Below are 19,919 nucleotides of genomic sequence, written 5' to 3'. Positions count from 1 at the left end.
AAGTCATGTCCTTATTTAACTTGCAATGCAGCCATTTTGTAACTTAAAAAGCTCTGTCCTGTTTTAATCATCTCATTCCAAATCTTACTCCACATTTACTCTATTAAAATGAATGTAATGCCCCAAAAGCAGGTATATTTATCAGTAATATATATATATATATATATATATATATATATATATATATATTGATATATATATATATTATATTATATTTTTAATAGATCCATTAATAAAGAAAAATGGAGCCCACAGTTGAGAGTCGAGAACAAAAGACATCTGAGAGTAAAGATGAACATTTTCAAGGATTGTGTCACATCCTCTGTCCTCTCCCCATCCGGTGAGAGGACAACAGCGCAGCTCGTTCCGCGCTCTGATTGGTCCGCCCGATGTAACAACAGCGCTGATTGGCTGAAGGATTGCCGCTCCAGAGCTTCTATTTTGAACATAAATACGAGCTACTGCAGCTTTTTTTCTTCTTCTCAGAAACCAGGGGCTGTCAGAGAGAGAGAGAGAGAGAGAGAGAACGCTGTGCTGCAGCTCTCTGACGCACACAACAGCTATGTGGCTTTAGTCATTTGCAGGACCGAAACAACGTTTTACTCCACGCGGAACCAACCGAGTCACTTTAAGGCGGTGTATCGGATCTTTGGAAATGTTTTCTTAGTTTGTTGCTAGCTTCCGGGTTAGCTTGAAGTTTGGACCGTCCTGCTAATTTGTCTCCCCCTCCAAACCCCTCCATTCAAACTAAATCTTCCGCAGAACAATACCGTCTGCGGGATTTTAAACAAATTGGACTACTAAAGATGGAGTCGGACGATGTTTTTTTCTGCGGCAGTCCTGTTATTAACACCGTTTTGAAGCGCAGGCCCGATGGGCTCCCCGGGCTTTCCTCGCTCTCTCTGCCCGAGTTGAGCACAAAGACCACGGACTGCAGAGACCTGTTTTCCCGTGGACCCGCTACGGTGTTGTCTCCTGTCACCAATCTGGCTCTGGACATGAACAACTTGGCTGTACTCGGAAGGTATTGTACACATTTTACGTGTTATGTCTTCCACTTGTGTACTTTAACTACATCTGCTGCTTGTTTTTTTATTGGATGGATATTAATGTATTCCTGTTTTGCACAGTCTGAATTGAATGTCCACATCACTGATGCCCATGTTAATGCTTTCCCCTCCAAACAGCCTCTGTGATACCCCGAAAAGGAGAAAGCATGCACCCCTTGAAAAGGTTCCCTCCTTTGCTTCTGACGTCTCATCTGATGCTGGTGAGCCCTCTAAAAGACCTATTGTCTGTGTTAATTGATGCTGTTAGGACTGATGCCCAAAGGCCTAATGCAAATCTATTGCATCTCCTGTCGTAGTCATGTCCTGAAGATGTGTACATGTGATTATTCTAATTGGTGGGGGGGGGGGGGAGAGGGGTTTGTACAGAACAATAATTTAACTATTGTGTTTTTAAAAACAAAATCAAAGCATTACCCTATTTCCCCAATTCTCAATTAGGAGGATTTGCTACTTTTTCTTTATCTTGCATATTTAACTAAATATAAGTATTGTTATATGAAGCTGTTTGAAAGTGAAAATAATTGAAGCACCAATACGTGCAGTTGCACCAGTCTTAAGTGTAAAATATACTCTAAATGTACTGGTGCATTGCTATTAACTTAATTAAGTATTCAACTCTAATCCATCGATATTCATCTGGCCGTTGATGCCACTTTACCATCTGATGCAGATATTAACCTGTGACACAAATCTCCTCCTTCAGGCCTTGGCATGGATCCCCCCAGCCCCATGGATGCTGTTGAAATGGAGGACACGTAAGTAGACTGTCCTCGTCATGTCTGTTTTAATCAATCGGCCCGTGAGCTGTGCCCCTCCGCTCACCCAGACACCACCTCCCCCACCTCCACCCTGCCGCTTGGGCTCAGCTGAGCCAAGCACCATTTCTCAGCTGTAGGATTATTGTTTCTACCGTTGGCTTTAAGAGGACGGCTTCATTCATTTATTTATTTTGTACTAAGAAGATTAACTGATAAGGACATGTGATCTTAACTTTCCTTAAACTGGCAATCCTTCAGATTTAAATCCTGGTTAATGGCATAATTTCGATTTGAGTGCAAACTGTAGACTTGTGCTCTGAATTTTGCAGGCTGGAGTCGTTTTGTTGATAAATGAGCTTCAAGTTTTCTATATTGTGTTCATAGTTTAGTTATCTTGTGTGTAAAGAAATTGAGACAAACCGTAATACAGTATTTTTCCTCCAGGAATGTCACCACAGACACCCAGCTAGTAATTTAGCAAATGTATAAATATTGCAATACTTTAATCGGTGGGCCATGGGTTTGATCACCATTGTGTTTCCTCCAATGACAATAAATAGTGACTTCACAGACGTTAATGTAAATGACAAGCTTTACATTTGCTTGGAACGTGCAGGTCCACCTTGTTATCTTGGCCAGTTTGTCAGCACATCCTCGATCTGCTAATCTTGGGTGGCCCCTTCGTCTTAATTCTGAACTGGGTGAGTCTCTGCAGACATCTGCCGCTGTCTGATGTGAGACTTCCTTTACAGCAGCATTTGGTCCTCAAGACCTCATTCACCTCCAGCTTGGTTGCTAGGAGTTTTCCAGGTTGGGGGAGGACATGCCCCGCGCTTGGGTTTAATGATAGCCCGCCACCCCCTCTGGGTTTTGGCACACTCTTCCTATGCACTGTTATATCAATAGGAATAGGGGGGCTGGAGTTTCTTCTGCGTCAGGGCCATAGAAATGAGGGCACCCCAGAGAACTGCCCTCCCTTCTCCTGGTCTGCATTGAATGGGACACGCTCTCTCCTCGACAAACAAAAGGCTCTTGCCGAAAAGGGGTTGGCGGCGTTGGCTCCAGCAGGCATATGGTAGATTAGCTGATCTCTGCATCCCTTCTCCCTAGGCCCCCCCCCCCCTCACACACACACACACACACACACACACACACACACACACACACACACACACACACACACACACACACACACACACACACACACACACACACACACCGAGCTCTCCGCTCATTTAGCATACAGGTGGGCATTACTCCAATGCAGAGACCACCTCTTGCCTCTATGCATTCAACCAACTTCCTCTCTCCCAACCGTTCCTCTCTTTCCCAATAGAGCTTCAGATTCTTTGTCTTTGTAGTTTAAGAGCACAAGGTGTTCTTCAACTGCCAATGAAGGCCTTCCGGCCTCTTCAGCAGGTTTTATTATAAAGACATGTTGCTTTTAGTTTGAGCTGAAATCCTGGACGGAGAAGTAGTTGTCAATTTTGACTTTGAAAACTTAAGGATTGCTAAACAACATTTGATAACTACATAAACAACTTTTTTTTTCTCGTCATTTTAGTATAAATTATTGATTGTTGGTTGCAGCTCTATTTTTCTTTCTTGTACTTTCATCTAGTTTTTAATCGTTTTTCGTGTTTTCTGTTCCAGATTTGAAAAGGCCATTCAACAGTCGAGCAGAGTTGTCAACGAGTAAGTTGCTTTATTGTCAATAAACTGAAATCATTAACAGGTATTTTTATTGCCTCATTATTTGAACAGTATTGCTCTCTAAGGAACTAAAACAGCCTGACTGCCTTTTTGTTTTGTATTCACCTCAATGCTTCCTCTGTCCTCTATCAATTACAGGAGGATGCCAATTAGAAGAATCAACTCATTGCCGGTAAGGATATTTTTCATTTTCAAATTATATATTTTTTTACAGCTCTGCATGTCTTATTTTAATTAGTCTAAACATTGGCCGATGTTCAGTGCAGGCCGATGCTGTGTTAATTTGGCCGTCAATCATCTATAAAGCACACAAAAGGGAGTTTTAAAAGAATCCCAACTGGCTTTTAAGCCTCACAATAAAATAAACATCAAGCTGTGAATTTGTCTTGAGGGCAGTTTTTCATATTTAATGAGTTTTTCCAGTGTAATCCTACTACCGCTTGCTTAGAGTTGCTGAGCCTCTACTGACTTAGAGTCCTCTTCTCTCCCCCCCCCTTTCAGCTTCAGCTCCAGAGTTACAGTCCATCTCAGAAAGGACAGGAAACAGATTCCCACCGCTATGGAATATTCGGACAACCACCTTCCCAAATGACGGCCTCCACGTCTCAGCGCCACAACAAAGAAAACATGCCGGAGGTCAGTGATACACATCATAGATACAGTAGTGACCATAGAACTTTATGTAATGTAATACTCGGAAAACTGATTTGTTGCCATGGAAAAGGCATTGCATTATTTGTCTTAAAAGTTTGGCCAATCCTTATACCACTAAATTATTATTAGAATAATATATATATCAATATCGGTTGTTTAACCCAAACCCAGGACAAGATTGTTTAGTTTGTTTATGGTGCGTTCAGATAATGGGTGTCTGTAGCTCTGCAACAGATTAGTAGCCATTCAGTTTTTAAAGAGTTTGCTGCGCTGTAAAAAAAAAGCTTCTTAAAAAGTTGAACATGGATTCACTCTTTTTTTTTTTTTTTTAATTATCTTTCTTCTTCTCAGGAGGGCTTTGAATTCAAGAAACCAACCAAGCCGGTGTCACGGTGTCGCGTGCGCTCCTTCAACAGCAGTCAGGCCAAGGACGCGTTTGCCCGCCGGCCCAGCTCCGCACCAGCCCTCATGGTACTTGAACTTGTGATGAATGAGCATTCAGATTTGGGCACTCCGCCCGCTTCTGGAAAGACGCTGACGCATCTCCATCTTTTCTGTCGTCCAGTTTTCGTCGCCTCCTCCGATACAGCAGCTTGACTTCTACAGCTCCAGCCCCATGTTTCTGAGGCGCTCCTCCCCCCCTTCCTCGCCAAACGACGACGACGAGGACGACGGCTTCCTGGACAATCTGGACGACAACATGGAGGTAGGTCGAGTTACTCATGCCGACATACACGGAAATTATGTATCGGTTAAATTAATTTCTTTCCAGAACATCACACTTTTATTTCCATGTTAACTCACTATTTGTTTCCTCGTTGCCTGCAGAACGACGCTGGGATGCCGATGGGAATGGCCAGCTTGCTCACTGCCCCGCTGGTGACCGACAGTTCAGGAGAAGACTCTGTAAGTTTGTCTAGTAGGAAACAAAGGCTCTGTGTTTTTAACTTTATTTAAATGTGAATACCTAGTGAGACTTCAGTAAGAGTTTGCTGGAAGTAAATGTTGTCCCATGCTGTTTCACATCACATGAATCTAGAAGATGAAACTTTTACTTTTGCCCTTTAAACATTGTGCCATTTTAAAAAAAAAGAAAAAAAAGAAAGAAAGAAAGCCCACGTGTTAATCATACTGTATTTATTACGCTCATAAACTCTAAATGTATTATTGAGTTTGATAATTTTTCTCTCCTCAGCCCGTGATCCGATGCCGGCCGCGCAGCCTGTTCCGCTCCCCCTCCATGCCAAGTCCGCTCCCGTCCCGGATCTGCGCCAAGCGCCCCGACTGCCCCGGAGACGAAAACACGCCGGTCCGGGTGAAGAGGCGACGCAGCCTGGCAGGAACACAGGTCACCATCGTGGAACAGAACCCTGAATCCCCAAGACTGGTGAGTCCTCCTCACTGCCGGGCGTGACGAGGGAACAGTATTTCTACTAGGGCTGGGCGGTATGGCCAAAAATTCATATCACAGTATTTTAAGATTCTGGCGGTTTCACGGTATTTCACAGTATTTTTTTTTCCGAGTAAAACATTAATTCGTTGACGCCGAAAAAGGACCGCCCACCAACTAAAAAGCTGTTGCAAGTGGTGAACAGCTGTTTTTACATTGCAAAATAGTGTGTTAGGAAGCTAAACAGGGAGGGACTTAGGACCCAGGGAATCTCCGTCTCAGGAAGAGACAGACCGGAAGGGTCTGTGGCCCAATCTCAATCTCCACCCTCACGGACTTTGAGGCGCGCTCCTGCAAAGTCCTTGAGGGTTTAGGGGTGTCCCATTGTCACATCGTAGAGTGCTTGAGGCTCTCTGGCAGACATTTTGAGCCCTTTTTGATCCCTTTCCGTAAGTCAGCATTAGATGCTGACTTTGCCTAAGGGAATTACCCACAGTTCATTGCAATGTGACGTTAAACACACAGTTCCCAATGGAAGCATGAAAACGTAAAAAAAAGAGAAGGTAAACAAAGACACGTGGGCGTTCAGCCAGATAAAATACATTTACACTACAACATTACGGATTAAAGATGGAACATAAAAACACATGAAATCAGAGGAATGCAAGCAGAAAATATATATAATATATTTTTTTACATTCATCAAACATTTCGTTTGGACTAAAACGAGTAAATAGATAATTTAAAATGACTTCTCATCTCGTGAGGAAGATGTTCAAATCAGTGAAATATAAAGTATAAAATAAATACACAATATTTGTTTATGTAGTCATGTGATATGTTGCAGCAAAGTGCTGTCCCATTCCTATTCACACCAGTCCAAGCCCTCACAGCCTCTCACACTCAGCCACTTAGCAGCTGACGTCAGTAAGTCCCTGAGGGTTCAGGGTTTGAGGGTTTAGGGGGGAGATTGGGCCTAAGTCTTCCTGAGATGGAGTTTCTGTGAAAGTGGGCGAGCTCTACCGAGCATGCAGTTTGGCGGTGTAATTTTATAAATGTACAATTATTAGTGTTACAAATTGTTTGTCACAAACTGTTGTCGTGATGTTTTATCCTGTTAAAGAGCGTTAGTTGTGGGTTATAAAGTTAGAAACCATGACTCTCAATATGGTCTCAATACACGTAATATAAGTAGCTCCGACCGTTCCAGCAGCAGTGATCTGTGAAAAATAAATGTTGCTGCCTGCTGAAGAGCGACAACTCTTACGGGAAAAATTCATACCATACGGCAAACCGCACGTGGTACAAATACTTTAATGAATGAATCCAGTGTTTACTTAATGGCAACAGGAATTGGCTCCTCACTTCATTCAGATATTGGTTAATCTTGCCTGTAAACATTGGTGTTGGTTACTGGAGCCCAATATCCAGGACTCTAGTCACTCACTGAAAATAGGAAGGTGCAAGGTCAAACTTCAATGTTTGACCTTGCACCTTTTAGACAAGTCTAAAGATCTTTCTTCACATCTGGGCCACATCGTTTTTTTAGTTTTTCCGTGTGACTATGTCATTTGACGCCTTTTTACAATGCAGAATAATTTGACAAAAGCTCGAGTCTGAATCTGCAGGGTGGAAACATATCTGTTACCTCCTTAGTGGAGGTGGAGAAATGGCTTCTGAAACATTCGCAGAGGCAGACTGGCTATTGTCACTAGCTTTGCAGACGATCTCAAATTACCCAATTTTCTCCTCTACAGCCTCTAACTCTTTCCCTCGTCTCCCTTCCAGGCCTGCTCACTGCTCCAGAGGTCCAAGTCCTTCTGCCGGACGGACATTGAGAAGCTGCTGGACGGCGACAGTGGTTCGAGCGAGCTAATAGGAGATTTCACCAAGGTAAGGAAGTCACTACTGTATTTCTTACACTGTTAACTTGACAGTGTGAATTTACTCATCTGATAAAATTTTCTGTTTTGTCTTTCAGCCTTTTGTACTACCCACAGTGGATGGTAAACATCAAGACCTCAAGTACATTACCCCGGACACGGTGAGTGGAGGCCCTTGGCGCCAATATCACAGATATTTAGTCTTTTGTCAGCATACATTCTTGCCCTATATAGACATTATAATGTGTTCTTTGTGGTTTTACAGATGGTGGCATTGCTGTCCAGCAAGTTCAATCATCTAGTTGAGCAAGTTATTGTCATGGACTGCCGCTACCCCTACGAGTTTGACGGGGGACACATCAAGGTGAGGAAGTCTCCATTTATTTATTTATATAACATATTTGTTTGCATTTCAACACGTGACTGCCAGCAATATAATACTTCAGTGTGAAAGTATTTCTCAAGTAATTGTTTTTTTTAAATAATGGAGGACTGTTTGTATTCTGAGTTAAATGTGTTTCTCCATGAATGGCTTTTTAAATTTTTTTATAAACTAAGTGGTTGTTTTCGTCTTTGTCGTCTTAGGGCGCTCTGAACCTGCACCAGGAGAACCAGGTGGAGGACTTCCTCCTCAAAACACCAATCGTCCCGTCCTGCCCGGACAAACGCGTCGTCATCATCTTTCACTGCGAGTTCTCGTCGGAGCGCGGCCCTCGAATGTCCCGGTTCGTCAGGGAGCGAGACCGCGCCGTCAACGAGTATCCCAACCTCTACTACCCCGAGCTCTACATCCTCAAGGGCGGATACAAAGACTTCTTCCCTGACTTCCAGGTAGGTTTTGCTTAAAGTTCCTCTGTGAGCCACTCGAGCGTAAACAGAAGCCATTAAACTGTTGTTGTTGTTGTTCGATCTCGCCACAAGGCCATTCGATTCCGAATTGTGTCACTGAATTCAATTTGTTCGGACCAACAATTATTGATTATATAGGCGAACCTGTACTGGTTAAGTTGGGAGCTGTTTGAGTAAATCATGTAGATGAGCCTTTTCAACCGATAAAGTAGCAAAGGATTGAAGGCAAGAATCTCATTTGGTAACTAATTCCTAATCATGTGTGATTGACAGATCAGGCTTTTAATGTTTTGGATCTTTTTAAAGAGGAATGATGTTGGAAGTTTATTCTAGATCTTGTGGTTGGTATTTTTAATCAAATTGGCTCATGACAAGGTCCACTTACTAGCTTTTTCTTTGCACGTCTTCTCTGCTTGCATGTTCAGAAAAAACTTGTGAAGGCACCTTTTTTTTAAAATTGTATTTATTTGAGAGGATTTTGTCAGATGTAAAGATCTGCAATCCTCCTGCGTAGTGGTGGTTTGAATGAAACCCCCCGTCAGTGCTTTGAACTCGTCTCGTACTCTTCCCGCGCAGACTCAATGTGAACCTCAGTCCTACCGGCCCATGCACCACGAGGACTTCAAGGAGGACCTGAGGAAGTTTCGCCTCAAGAGTCGCACCTGGGCCGGGGAGCGCAGCAAGAGAGACATGTACAGCCGACTGAAGAAGCTTTGAGCACCTCCTCGTCCTCCCAACTGCCACTAAAACACACTGCCCCCCCCCCCCTCCCCTCCTGAACTCCTCTCAGAGCCTGAGGCCTCGCCCCACCAACGAGGAACCTTTTGGGATTGCGTCATCAGAAGGGGATTTTATAAAGTCCCTAAAAGTTTCATTTAACAATAGCAAAGTTAGTTATTTATGCAAATTAAATGAGGGGAAAGAAATGAACGCTTGACCTAAAGTGGTCGCCGAGGTGCAGTGAACAGATTTGAGCAGCAATGTGATCGTTTTTAAAAACCACTTGGACCTACTGCCTGTTTTACCTTTTTGATATGACGCTGGCATTTGCAGCACGAATCACTGCCAGATTGCAATATTACAAACCAAACCACACTGCCAGTCTGAAGTTTGTCTTTCTGTCTCCTCACTGGATATTTTTGTTTATTTTGCATGTGTCATGGCCCACCTTTTTATCTAAGCACTTAATACCTTGAGGTGGTGAGGTGCTTCTTTTTTTGATACTGCTTTTATATATATGTTTTTTTAATGAATTGTGTTTACCCCCATTTAGACATTGATCTGTTGAAAGTATGCCTGTCTTTAGGTGTCCCAAAATGCAAATTAGCTATTTTAATGACAATTTGTACAGTTTGAGTTGTTGTTCTTGATCATTTGCAATACATGGTAACTTTTTTTTTTTTTTTTTTTTTTTTTTTTTTTCCCCCCTCACTCCGAAGATTCCAAAGCAAAAACGTACTACCTGTTAACTTTGCAGTGAGATTTTTCTGATGCTGCAGGTCGGCAAGTGTGAGGAGTTTCGATCTTTCTATCGTTTTGCTTTGATTCTTTAATTTTTATTTTATTTTCAGAGACAACATGTCTTCCCCTCTGCAGAGCTAATGATGTCAGTTCCTAACGACTGGGGTGGTTTAAATATTTTGTTGCAGGCTTGTGGGGGAGCTGCTGAAATAAAGAGCCAATGTGTGTTCAGATGTGATGTGCAGGATCTTTTCTTTTTAAATGTTCAGAAATTCGTTTTTGTGCTTCAATTACTGTACTTTAGGAATCTAATCAGGTTTTTCTACAACAGCTTTTAATTCCTCAAAAGCAGGACAACCAAACTTACAAAATATTTGTAATTTCACACTTCCAAGAATAAGTAATCCTTTTTTTATATCTGCTACAGCCGCATCGCTCCATATCGAACGAGACATGAGTTGGTTGGCTAACTGCAGAGTAAAGCCAGGGCTGTGATTCGAAATTACTTCTTTGTAGAGTGCACTACAGTTACTGTCACAAGTACAAACCGTGATGGCTGTGCAGCGTTCTCACAATGTCTCACAATGTCCCACAATGGAACAAAATGTTTGTAGCTTGCCGGCTTCTTGCTAAAATGCTGCAATGCAATTCTTAACGTTTGCTGTAAATTTACATTGGGACACCACTACACCTGTCTGGCAGCAACTGATTAATGACTGACATCTTAATGTACTGCTCACTTGAATAAACTGTTTATAATGTTGGGAATAGTCAAACAGGCCTTTTTATATTTTTTTTCAAAAATAAGTTGATCGCTTGAAGTAAAAGCTTATTTGCAGTCCAGCTTTACATATCAGTCCACGTCTGGGTTTGGTTCGAGGTTGTAAACCTGCAAATAGGATTCTCTCAACGGAGGCTAGACTTTCCTCTTTAGAACACTAAGAATAGCACATCTGCAGTTTTGTTTGGTCTTCTCCTCCGCAGGGTGAGGATACACGTATTTCCTGCACACACACAGAGCAGTTCCTGTTTCTTTCAAATACTCCCTCTCTAGCCGACCTTGGGAGTGGCCTCTCTGCTGTAGCACGTGCCCATGCATACATTTACACATTCCTGTATGCAGAGGGAGGGAGGCTTTGTGGGGACGGCGCCTGGCCGCCAGCCGCTCCCCTGACATGTAGTGACGGGAGAAGTCAGCAGCAGCTCCTGCTGTAAACACGTGACCGATCTGACGGAGCGTTGTAAAAGCTTTACTCCCTCCCTTCTGGCACTTTACCAAAGTTTGAAATCAGGCAGTTTCCCATCGGCCATGTGGGTATGTGAAAGGGGAGGGTGGGCCTTTATGTGCATTCCACAGATCTAAAGCCTTATTTACAGCAAACTGTTTGTAGCTGACAAGTGTTGTGCCACTCAACTGAAGATGCTTTAACTCTTTCCTGAACGCCTAGAAATAAGTGTTGCTGGGAGAGATCTCCGTGATCTTAACATGTATTTGTCAATGAGCCTTTTCCCTGCAAATCAAAGCAGCGACCTTTGTCTGCGCAGGACAACTCTACGGGCAGTTGCCAACGTTTAAGGGGCCTCGCACCTTCTCACGAGGCATACATAAAGCAACACTTGCAAGAGCCTCACGGGACCAGCTTATGTTTTCACTTCAACAGTAGGTTTTAAAATGTAGATGAGTGCTTGGCAGTTCTCTCAAAAGAAACGAGCCAGATTTTACAGCTAGGACAGGCCAAGTAGGGGCTGGAGGCTTCACAAAGAAATGCAAAAGACTCTTAATGGGTGCTTTTTCTGACTTGCTTGTTTTGTTATGTATACTATACATTCAGTAAATCTAAAATCATCATATATAAAATAAAAGCTAAAGATTGTTTTGGACGTGCTATAATGGGAAACTAAACTGTTCGTCTCAGTCTTTTTTCAGTTTATTGGTTACGGTTCTCTTACATTTTACAATTAAATCTGTAGCCGGTCTTATAAATGTGATTCAATTTAAAGGAGCAGTACGACACTTCAGGAAATATACTTATTTGCTTTCCTGCCGAGAGTCGGACGAGAAAATGTATGCCAATCTTGTATAAAGCTTCAATCAGCAGCAATTATTTTTAGCTTAATTTAGCTTCAAGAACAGAAACTTTATTTTCTGAAGATTAAACAAACAAGATAAAATGTGTTAATTAGAGATAAATTAATTAGAGGTTAAATAGAGAAGATTGTGTTGCCTTAGGACAGAGCCAGGCAAACTGTTTCCCTGTTTCCATTCCCTATGCTAAGTTAGCATACATAATTGAAAATGGTTTCTATCTGCTCCTAAACCTTGAAGAAGAAAGTGAATAAGTGCATTTCCACAAATGTTGAGTCCTCCCTGTACTTCATATTTTGACTTGAGGATCAGGAGTCACTCATATAAATGAAAGGGTTGGTATCTGGTGTAGACGGGGGTTAGCATCATGGTTAGCATTGGGTGCCAGTTCTCCCTGTACTGAAATACAAATCCATCTGCATCTCCATCTACAGTAGGGATTCCCAAAGTGTGGTGCTGCCTCTAGGGGGTGCGCGAGACGAAAAATGTAATGGTGGTCTAATGGTGTAATAATTAATATTAAACATATTTTAAAAAAAAATTAAGTAGGATTTTTTAATTATAAAAATTCCCTTTGTAAGATTTAAATTAAAAATTAAAAACGTACAATTTAATAAATAGATGCACTTCCGGTCCGGCCGCCAGACTGTCTTTTACGTACACACTAGCTAGCCTAGCTTGTGCACCTAACGTCATTTCATTCATTCAGCAAGATCCATGAAAATATGTTAAACTGACTGAAATCGGGAAGCTGTCAGGTGGGACATCTGAAGCTATCAGTAATAAAAGAGGAGAGGGACAGACAGAGAGTGAGGAACCGGAGGCGAGAGAAACGGAGAGACCGGGAGAAGAAATCGACCGGTAGTCGGAGAAAGAGGAGATGGAGGAGACCGAGAAGGAGGAAGGGATATCACAGACAAACCGGGAGCACAGAGGCCCATTGCGGAGTCAAGGTGAAAAAATTGGTCAGATTTTATGCGGCTATAAATAGGCTCTGTTGCGTTTTTTTTTTTAAGGTGTGGGGGATTGGGGGTGCGTGAACCCGGTCGGAATGTAGAAGGGGGTGCGTGGCCTAAAAAGTTTGGGAACCGCTGATCTACAGCAACAACCCCCTGCAGAGTTGCCCTCAAAAACTAGCCCACCCTTCCCATCACCATGTCTCTTTTGTGAGTCCACCTCTCTACCTCAGGCCTGTCCTGTTCCATGCGTTTGTCCAGGCCTGTCCTGTTCCTGCCTCAATCAAAGCTGTCCTCACACGAAGCTGCAGCCTGGGTGTCACCTTTAAACCCCTGTTTGCTCTGACCTGTTGACATTGACAGTAAACTGACAAACCGGCTTGTGAAACAGGGTTCTCACAACCTGGAGAGGGTGGCGAAACGCGGAGCGTAACACTGTGGTTTCAAAAGGAAGGGTGGAGGAGGAGGGGGGGAGGTTTTGTGTTTTCTTCTTTCTGAATGTTATTTGAGGATAAAAGGCCATTTTTTCTGCTCCTGCTGGTGTTTCTGCTCTCTGCACATCCTCCTCTGAGATGATTTCACCATGAGTTCAGGATGTTTTCATTTCACCCTGCTGAGAGTGCAAAAAGATATTGTAGTCGCACGTTGTTGTCGTTAGCTTCCTTTTTTTCAAACTCGCAGGCCTCGCTGTCATTGGTCCTCCCCTTCGCCCACATCCTGTTGTTGTTCTTATTCAGCTGGTTTGTTGCATCAGGGGGAACTGTGACTCAGAGTTCAAAAACACTAAAACTTGCTCTACCTCTTTCTTGTTTTTAGAGGTGTTCCCAGGGCAGCTGCACAACCTCCAATGCTTCCTGCTTTTGGAAATCTGATTCCCAGCATGCCCATGCTGCAGTGAAAATCCAATGTTGTGGAAATCTGGCTTTACTTTCACTTTGCATGTTCACACTGATTGTGGCTGATCATTTACCTGCAGAGATTCCGCTCCTTTACTCACCTGCAAAGCGCTCTGGGCTAATTATTACACACTGCGTGGGTGTTGCAGAAAGTACTTCTCATCCACACTTTTTCTGATGAAGAGCTTCACACAGCTGGACTGACCACACAGTGTATAGGCTTCCTGGTCAGCTTGTTAATCAAACCCCACCCTAGTCTAAAGTAGGCGAAGCTAGCCTTCTTGCAGAGAGTTTGTATGGTTAATATGAAGCGACGGTCGGCAGCTAGTTAGCTTAGCTTAGCATGAAGGCTGGAGTCAGACAACATTATCTGGAGGTTCAATTTAAGCCGTCATTAGTCTTGGAGAAGTGCTAATGGCCCTCCAGGAAATCAGTTAATTCAAGGAAATGCTGAGGACTTGGAGGTTTTGATCAGCTCGAGGCACGAGATGAAAAGTCAGAGGAACAAATTGTTCAGGGTTCATCTGCTGGGGCCATGAATATGTTACATTGAATGGAAATTCATCCGTTCATTTCTGAGACAGACAGACATTCCAATCCCTAAAACTATTAATGTATGCATGTGCTGCTGCTCTCATTTTACAGCTGTAAAAAACATAAATAAAAATGATACAAGTAGAGCAGAATGTCAGAACAGGAAGATTTTAATCCCCCAAAAATATGAAATCCCACAAACAACAAGAACCATCGTATCCTCAGATCTTGTTCCAGCGTGTCTCAGCAGCAGATCTGTGCAGGGCAGAGGGTGAGAAGGGTAACAGGACGGTGCAGTGAATGTCTTCCTTCTTTTCTCTCCCCCCCCCACACACACACACACACACACACACACACACACACACACACACACACACACACACACACACACAGAGAACAGGGGCCTCTCAGAGTAAAGAAGTGTGACCAGCAGCAGCTGTTGGATTAACAGCTGCCTCTGTTTGTCTTCTGAGACCCCCGAAACAATCTCTGGCGTGATCTCTCACTCAACCTCTCTGCAGCCTCCTTCTCCTGTTTTAATCCACATCTACACAATGCTACACTTTTTCAAACTCTTATCAGTTTCAGTCTCTCGGTTCCTTCTAATTCAATTAAGGTTGATTTGATCTAATCAGACTAATTTATCCTTTTAGTAAGTGATTTCCTCAATTTTCTGGCATTTTAGACAGAAAAATTAAGCGTTTTATCAAGCAGTTGCAAATAGTTGTCTTAAAGGTTATTTTCCTTAAATACGTATAATATAACCTAATCATATATACATAACATAATATTCCATTTCTCAAACCGCTTATCTTATTTAGGGTCGCGGGGTGCTGGATGACAGCTGGATTCCCAGCTGTCATTGGGTGAAGGCATGGTTCACCCTGGACAGGTCGTCAGTTTATCATAGGGCACATATAGAGACAGACACCATTCACACTCACATTCACACCTACAGAGTTAATTGGAGACATTCAGAGTCTCCAAATAACCCAAAATGCATGTCTTTGGACTGTGGAAGGAAGCCGGAGAACCTGGAGGGAACCCACGCTGCCACGGGGAGAACATGCAAACACCACGCCAATATAATATCATATAATATATTATAACATAACACAATATATATATATATATATATATATATATATATATATATATATATATATATATATATATATATATAATAAAACGCACTATAATATATTATAACATAGCATAATATAATACAACATAATACCATAAAACATACTATATTCTAACATAACATAGCATAACATGATATAATATAACATAACATATTATAACATAACATAATATAATATATACTTACAATAATATAATATAATGCGAGCGCCATCTGGTGGATCAAACAACGAATAGCAACGGTTACCCTGAGCGGTCAGCTGACCAACGCGGAAGTGAGGAATCAGTCGCAACATTACAAAGCTTCGTAAACACTGTTCGTGAGACGTTATTGCCTCTAATTCTTTTGTGTTGCTTTTTGTCCACACATGACGACATGGTTCGGTGTTTCCTCATCCACACCGTGTGTCCCGTCAGTGCGCTGGGTTCCGGAGAGAGTCGGGTGCTTTACTCCCGGGTCTTCGGTCCAGATGAGAGCGTCTGGTCCGACCAGGACCGAGGACTCAGTCCGGAGGAGAGGCGGCTTCTGCAGAAGGAGAAGATCACTGCGGTGGCGAGGTGAGTCGTTTTTAGGAGATTACTCTTCTCCATACCCCTATATTTTAATACCTTATTTAGACTAACCCAATGCAATTCACATGATCCAGCTGTGGCTTCTTATTAGTATACTGATGCTACTGCTCGGAAAGTTTCCTCATGACATCTGATCCTCAAGCACTTCCGGTCTCTTTGGTCTTGCTGCATTTCCCATAAATCTCTGTCAAGAGAACGCTGCTCTTTTCCATGTGATTCTTCTTGACGTTGCTGTTTTGAAGTATTTCACTTATTTATTGTGGATGCCTTGACTCCCAGAAGAACAGCGCCCTCTTCCTGTTTTCTACTGTATTGCACCCCCCTCTGTTCTGCGTCCTGCTGGTTCCCTGATTGCACACGACGTCAAAAGCATCAAAGAAAGCCAGTGGAGGCTGTCAATCTTTTGCATTCGCCTCATTTGTTTTCAGCAAAAGGGCATTTATTTCACTGTGTGTGTGTGTGTGTGTGTGTGTGTGTGTGTGTGTGTGTGTGCGTGGGGGGTCTCTTCTACCACATGACATCCTGTAACTACTGATTATTGTTGTCAAAAGAGAAATCTCACTCTGTGCAGTGAGAGAGAACGACTATACGGTTTTACTGCTTCTTGTCAAGTATTGACAACAATGTCATACTTTATTTGTCTATTTTTCATATTTATTTTCAAGCATGAAGGGAAAAACGGGCAAAAGACCTCATTAATATATACTACTAATGATAAAATACTGCACTGTGTGAGCTCAAAAGAAGGCAACGGGGCTGGGAAGCTTTATCCAATGTGGCTGTGTGACTAACAAGTTCTCAAATATAGTATTTTCTTGTTTTCCTTTATTTCATATCATTGTAAATGAAATACCTCTGGTGCTTTGTTTGACTTTTGGCCAGAAAAAAACATCATATTTTCCCATATTATTTTATTTCACATTATTTTCTAATCATTTTAGATGGGGATTGAAAATGACACAAAAACACCCCCAAAAAAGAATAGATTATAAGGTTAATTATGATCCAGATGATCCAGAATTCTGGTTAACTGCCTGTTTCTATATTTCCGATCCTCAGGCAGGTCCGGAGCGCCGTCTCTCTGTACCGGGAGGCCTCGGGTCGGCTGCTGGTGGAGACGGTGCCCGGCGAGGAGGCGCTCGCCCTGCAGGAGGCCGACGGCGGAGTGGTGCGCCTGAGAGCCGGAGACCCCTTCTCCGAGGAGATGAGCGCCCTGTGGCTGGGTGTCCAGAGTCTGGGCTTCACGCTGGTCTGCGAGCCCCACGAGAACCTCCTGCTGGCCGAGGGAACCCTGCGCAACCTGACCCGGCACTGTCTGGAGACTCTTCACATGCTGGGGCAGGGCAGTGAGGTGAGCAGATGCAGGAACCTCAAACTGGTAAACGTCAAACTGGTAAAGGAGCACAGGTCGCCTTTATGCAGCGGCAGCTCCAAGTGGCACCAAGGAGTAAACATTTTAGTCATTTTGAATTCCTCCAAAATCCTGTAAGACGCTGAGATGAGACTGTACTCAGACCAGTGTACTTAGATCTGCCAAACCATCAACAATGCGTAGCAACGGTTACCAAGAGCGAATGAAGAGGGAGATCTTTCAAAAATACAGTTTCAGGGGTTTTAAGCAGTCTCGGAAGTCTCCATTTTCAATTAAGTCTACTGGTCCACGATATTCATCACTTCCATGCTTCCATTCCCATTCAACATCTATGTAAGTTACCTTGTTAAAAAACATTCTGAAGGATCACCGTCCCAAATAAAATGTAAATAGTCATTTAATATGCGTTTCTATTATATCGCTTTTGGGATAACAATTAATGAGCTTTGTGTATTACCTACATTTTTCTTTTTTAATGGAATCCAACAATTAGGCAGAACCTCTGTGTCCCTCTGGTTGAGATGTTGTAAATGAAGGAAAAAAACTGTCAAAATTACAATTTTTGTGTTTTCACAAATGGACTAAAGGTTTCTGAAATCCAACTGGGGGTCGGGGAGGTTGTTACAGCGATGTGTAGTACCTTGAAGCGGTGTGGCAACAGAGGATCGGCTGAGAAATATTACTATCCCAGAAGTAACCCTCCGCTTTCAAACTTAGAAACGTGGGACAACACTTGGGACAACACTTTCAACACATCCCATGAAAAGATCAAAACCAACCAGAACAGTAGTCCAAGCTTCATATCTGGTTTTCCTTTGTGAGCTCTAAAAACACACCGTTGCTCTGGCTGACACTGTAGTCTATTTTGATTCAATCCCACACACACCGTCCTGCTGATGTATACAATACAACGCAGGTTTTTAATTACCATCTGTAACTAAAAAGAGTCCGTACGGCGTCGTAACTAACAACACTTCCCCTCCAGGTCCTGCTGAGGAGCAACCGCGTCGACGCCCTGCTCAGCCGCCTGCTTCCTCACGGGCAGCTCCTCTTCCTCAACCACCGCTTCGCCCAGAGTCTGGAGAAGGAAGTGACAGCTTACCTGGCCAAGTGACGCCGAGCTGCGTGAGCTCCGTTACTGCTGTCTCTACCGGACAAACTGGCCGGCTGTCGTTTACCGTTGGTGCCATTTTTCTGCGGCGGTAGAAGAGGAAGGGACGGACCGGCAGCTGCTGGTTACTGATTGCACGAGGTGGTAAACACACCGAGTGGTAAATATCTCCCTGAGCCACTTGCAGCTCACTGGTGACTGTTTACTGAGTGGGAGGCTTCAGTTCAAATCCTGTTTGTCAAATTAAGGAGTGGAAAAGAAAATGTGGCAGATTAAAGAGTGCAGCTGAAGAGGCTAGTTAAAAGCTACTCGTCAACATCAAAGGCGGGGATTTATCTGATTCATCATACTTTAAATGTCACAGTGTGACCTTGAGAAACCAGACTTCGCCTATTTTTTGGTGGGGAGAATCCTTGGAGTATAAATTAATCTGAAAGTGCTTTATTGCCTCACCGTGACTTCTAAACGCACCTTTTGTTCCTGAGGAGTGGGAGGAAACTAGCGTTTGTTTTTGTGCGGTGCAAAGTATGATTCAATGCTTCGTAAAAAAACGGCAAAGAAAGATCAAAGTCAGAGCTTTATAATGTGACTTTGAACCAAAAATGTCATCGTTGTTGAGACATATGAGGACAACGAAAACCGTAGGTGACATGAAATAATAATAAAAAACATGTGTAGAGATGTTGGCGTGCAAAATACAGAATAAAACTGTATACGAGGAAGTACAGCAAAGACATGCAGAATCAAAAAAACAACACATGTAATCCTGTACTTTTTTGAACGTATGTTGTACCTCCGACTGTGTCCCCCCATGAAGACAGACTCTCCTGCTCCTCCTCCAGGTCTCATATAAACCAACCAGTTGTTTTTCTGCTGGCAGCCAAAATCAAAAACCAGAGCGATGAGAAGAAGAAAAAAATCTGTCTAGATGCCAACATCAATTGCTTTGATCTTTTTTTCCGTATCAAAGAAATAAAACAAATTTTTAGCACCACCCAGGGCGTATTCCTTGAAACTTGTGTGCTCTGCAATCAAGGACACACGGTGCGTTTTCCAAAAAGACGAGGCCCCGGGGATCCCACATGAGAACACACAAGAGAAGGATTTAGAGGTTGTGTGTGTCTCGTGGGGGATAAAAGAAAAACACAAGCTCAGTGTCAGCTGGATAAAAACCTGTGAATTGAACAACAAAAGTTTTTATGTAAACCAGCAGAGGGCTATGTTGGTCCTGTCCGTTTTAATGTGCGGTGAAAGACAACGAGTGAATCTTTTTTAAGGTTCTCTCGTCGACGTTCAGAGCATTTATTTAGCATCAAACAATGGTTAGCTATGTCAAGAGTTTGTGCTTGTGAGCCTAGTCCGCTGGTCAGCTCAAGGCCACCCAGTGCACTGCTCTCAGACGGCAGTTACAACTGATAGCACCCTCCGCTATCACCCCGCAGGTTAACACTGGGCTCTGTCAGTGCACCG

At 43.0% G+C, this 19,919-nt stretch overlaps 2 protein-coding genes across 2 annotated transcripts; both read left to right on the top strand.

Annotated features, from left to right (window-relative positions):
- Positions 1 to 806: 806 nt before the first annotated feature.
- cdc25b (cell division cycle 25B) lies at positions 807 to 9,693 on the top strand (the record flags this gene model as incomplete). Its single annotated transcript, XM_079223078.1, has 15 exons — positions 807 to 1,024; positions 1,188 to 1,270; positions 1,774 to 1,825; positions 3,482 to 3,523; positions 3,680 to 3,713; positions 4,043 to 4,177; positions 4,547 to 4,666; positions 4,761 to 4,901; positions 5,024 to 5,101; positions 5,391 to 5,582; positions 7,374 to 7,478; positions 7,567 to 7,629; positions 7,734 to 7,832; positions 8,054 to 8,299; positions 8,894 to 9,693. 15 exons carry the CDS (start codon positions 807 to 809, stop codon positions 9,032 to 9,034), a joined length of 1,749 nt encoding a protein of 582 aa, XP_079079204.1. The 3' UTR covers positions 9,035 to 9,693.
- Positions 9,694 to 15,769: 6,076 nt separating this feature from the next.
- Positions 15,770 to 19,429, top strand: ap5s1 (adaptor related protein complex 5 subunit sigma 1; the record flags this gene model as incomplete). Its single annotated transcript, XM_079221998.1, has 3 exons — positions 15,770 to 15,951; positions 17,026 to 17,317; positions 18,324 to 19,429. 3 exons carry the CDS (start codon positions 15,770 to 15,772, stop codon positions 18,450 to 18,452), a joined length of 603 nt encoding a protein of 200 aa, XP_079078124.1. The 3' UTR covers positions 18,453 to 19,429.
- Between the last annotated feature and the right edge of the window lie 490 nt (positions 19,430 to 19,919).

This window comes from Taurulus bubalis, assembly GCF_910589615.1.
Source record: "Taurulus bubalis genome assembly, chromosome: 1".
NCBI lineage: Eukaryota > Metazoa > Chordata > Actinopteri > Perciformes > Cottidae > Taurulus > Taurulus bubalis.
Note: the sequence above shows the minus strand (reverse complement) of the source record. Positions and strands in the feature narration are given on the sequence as shown.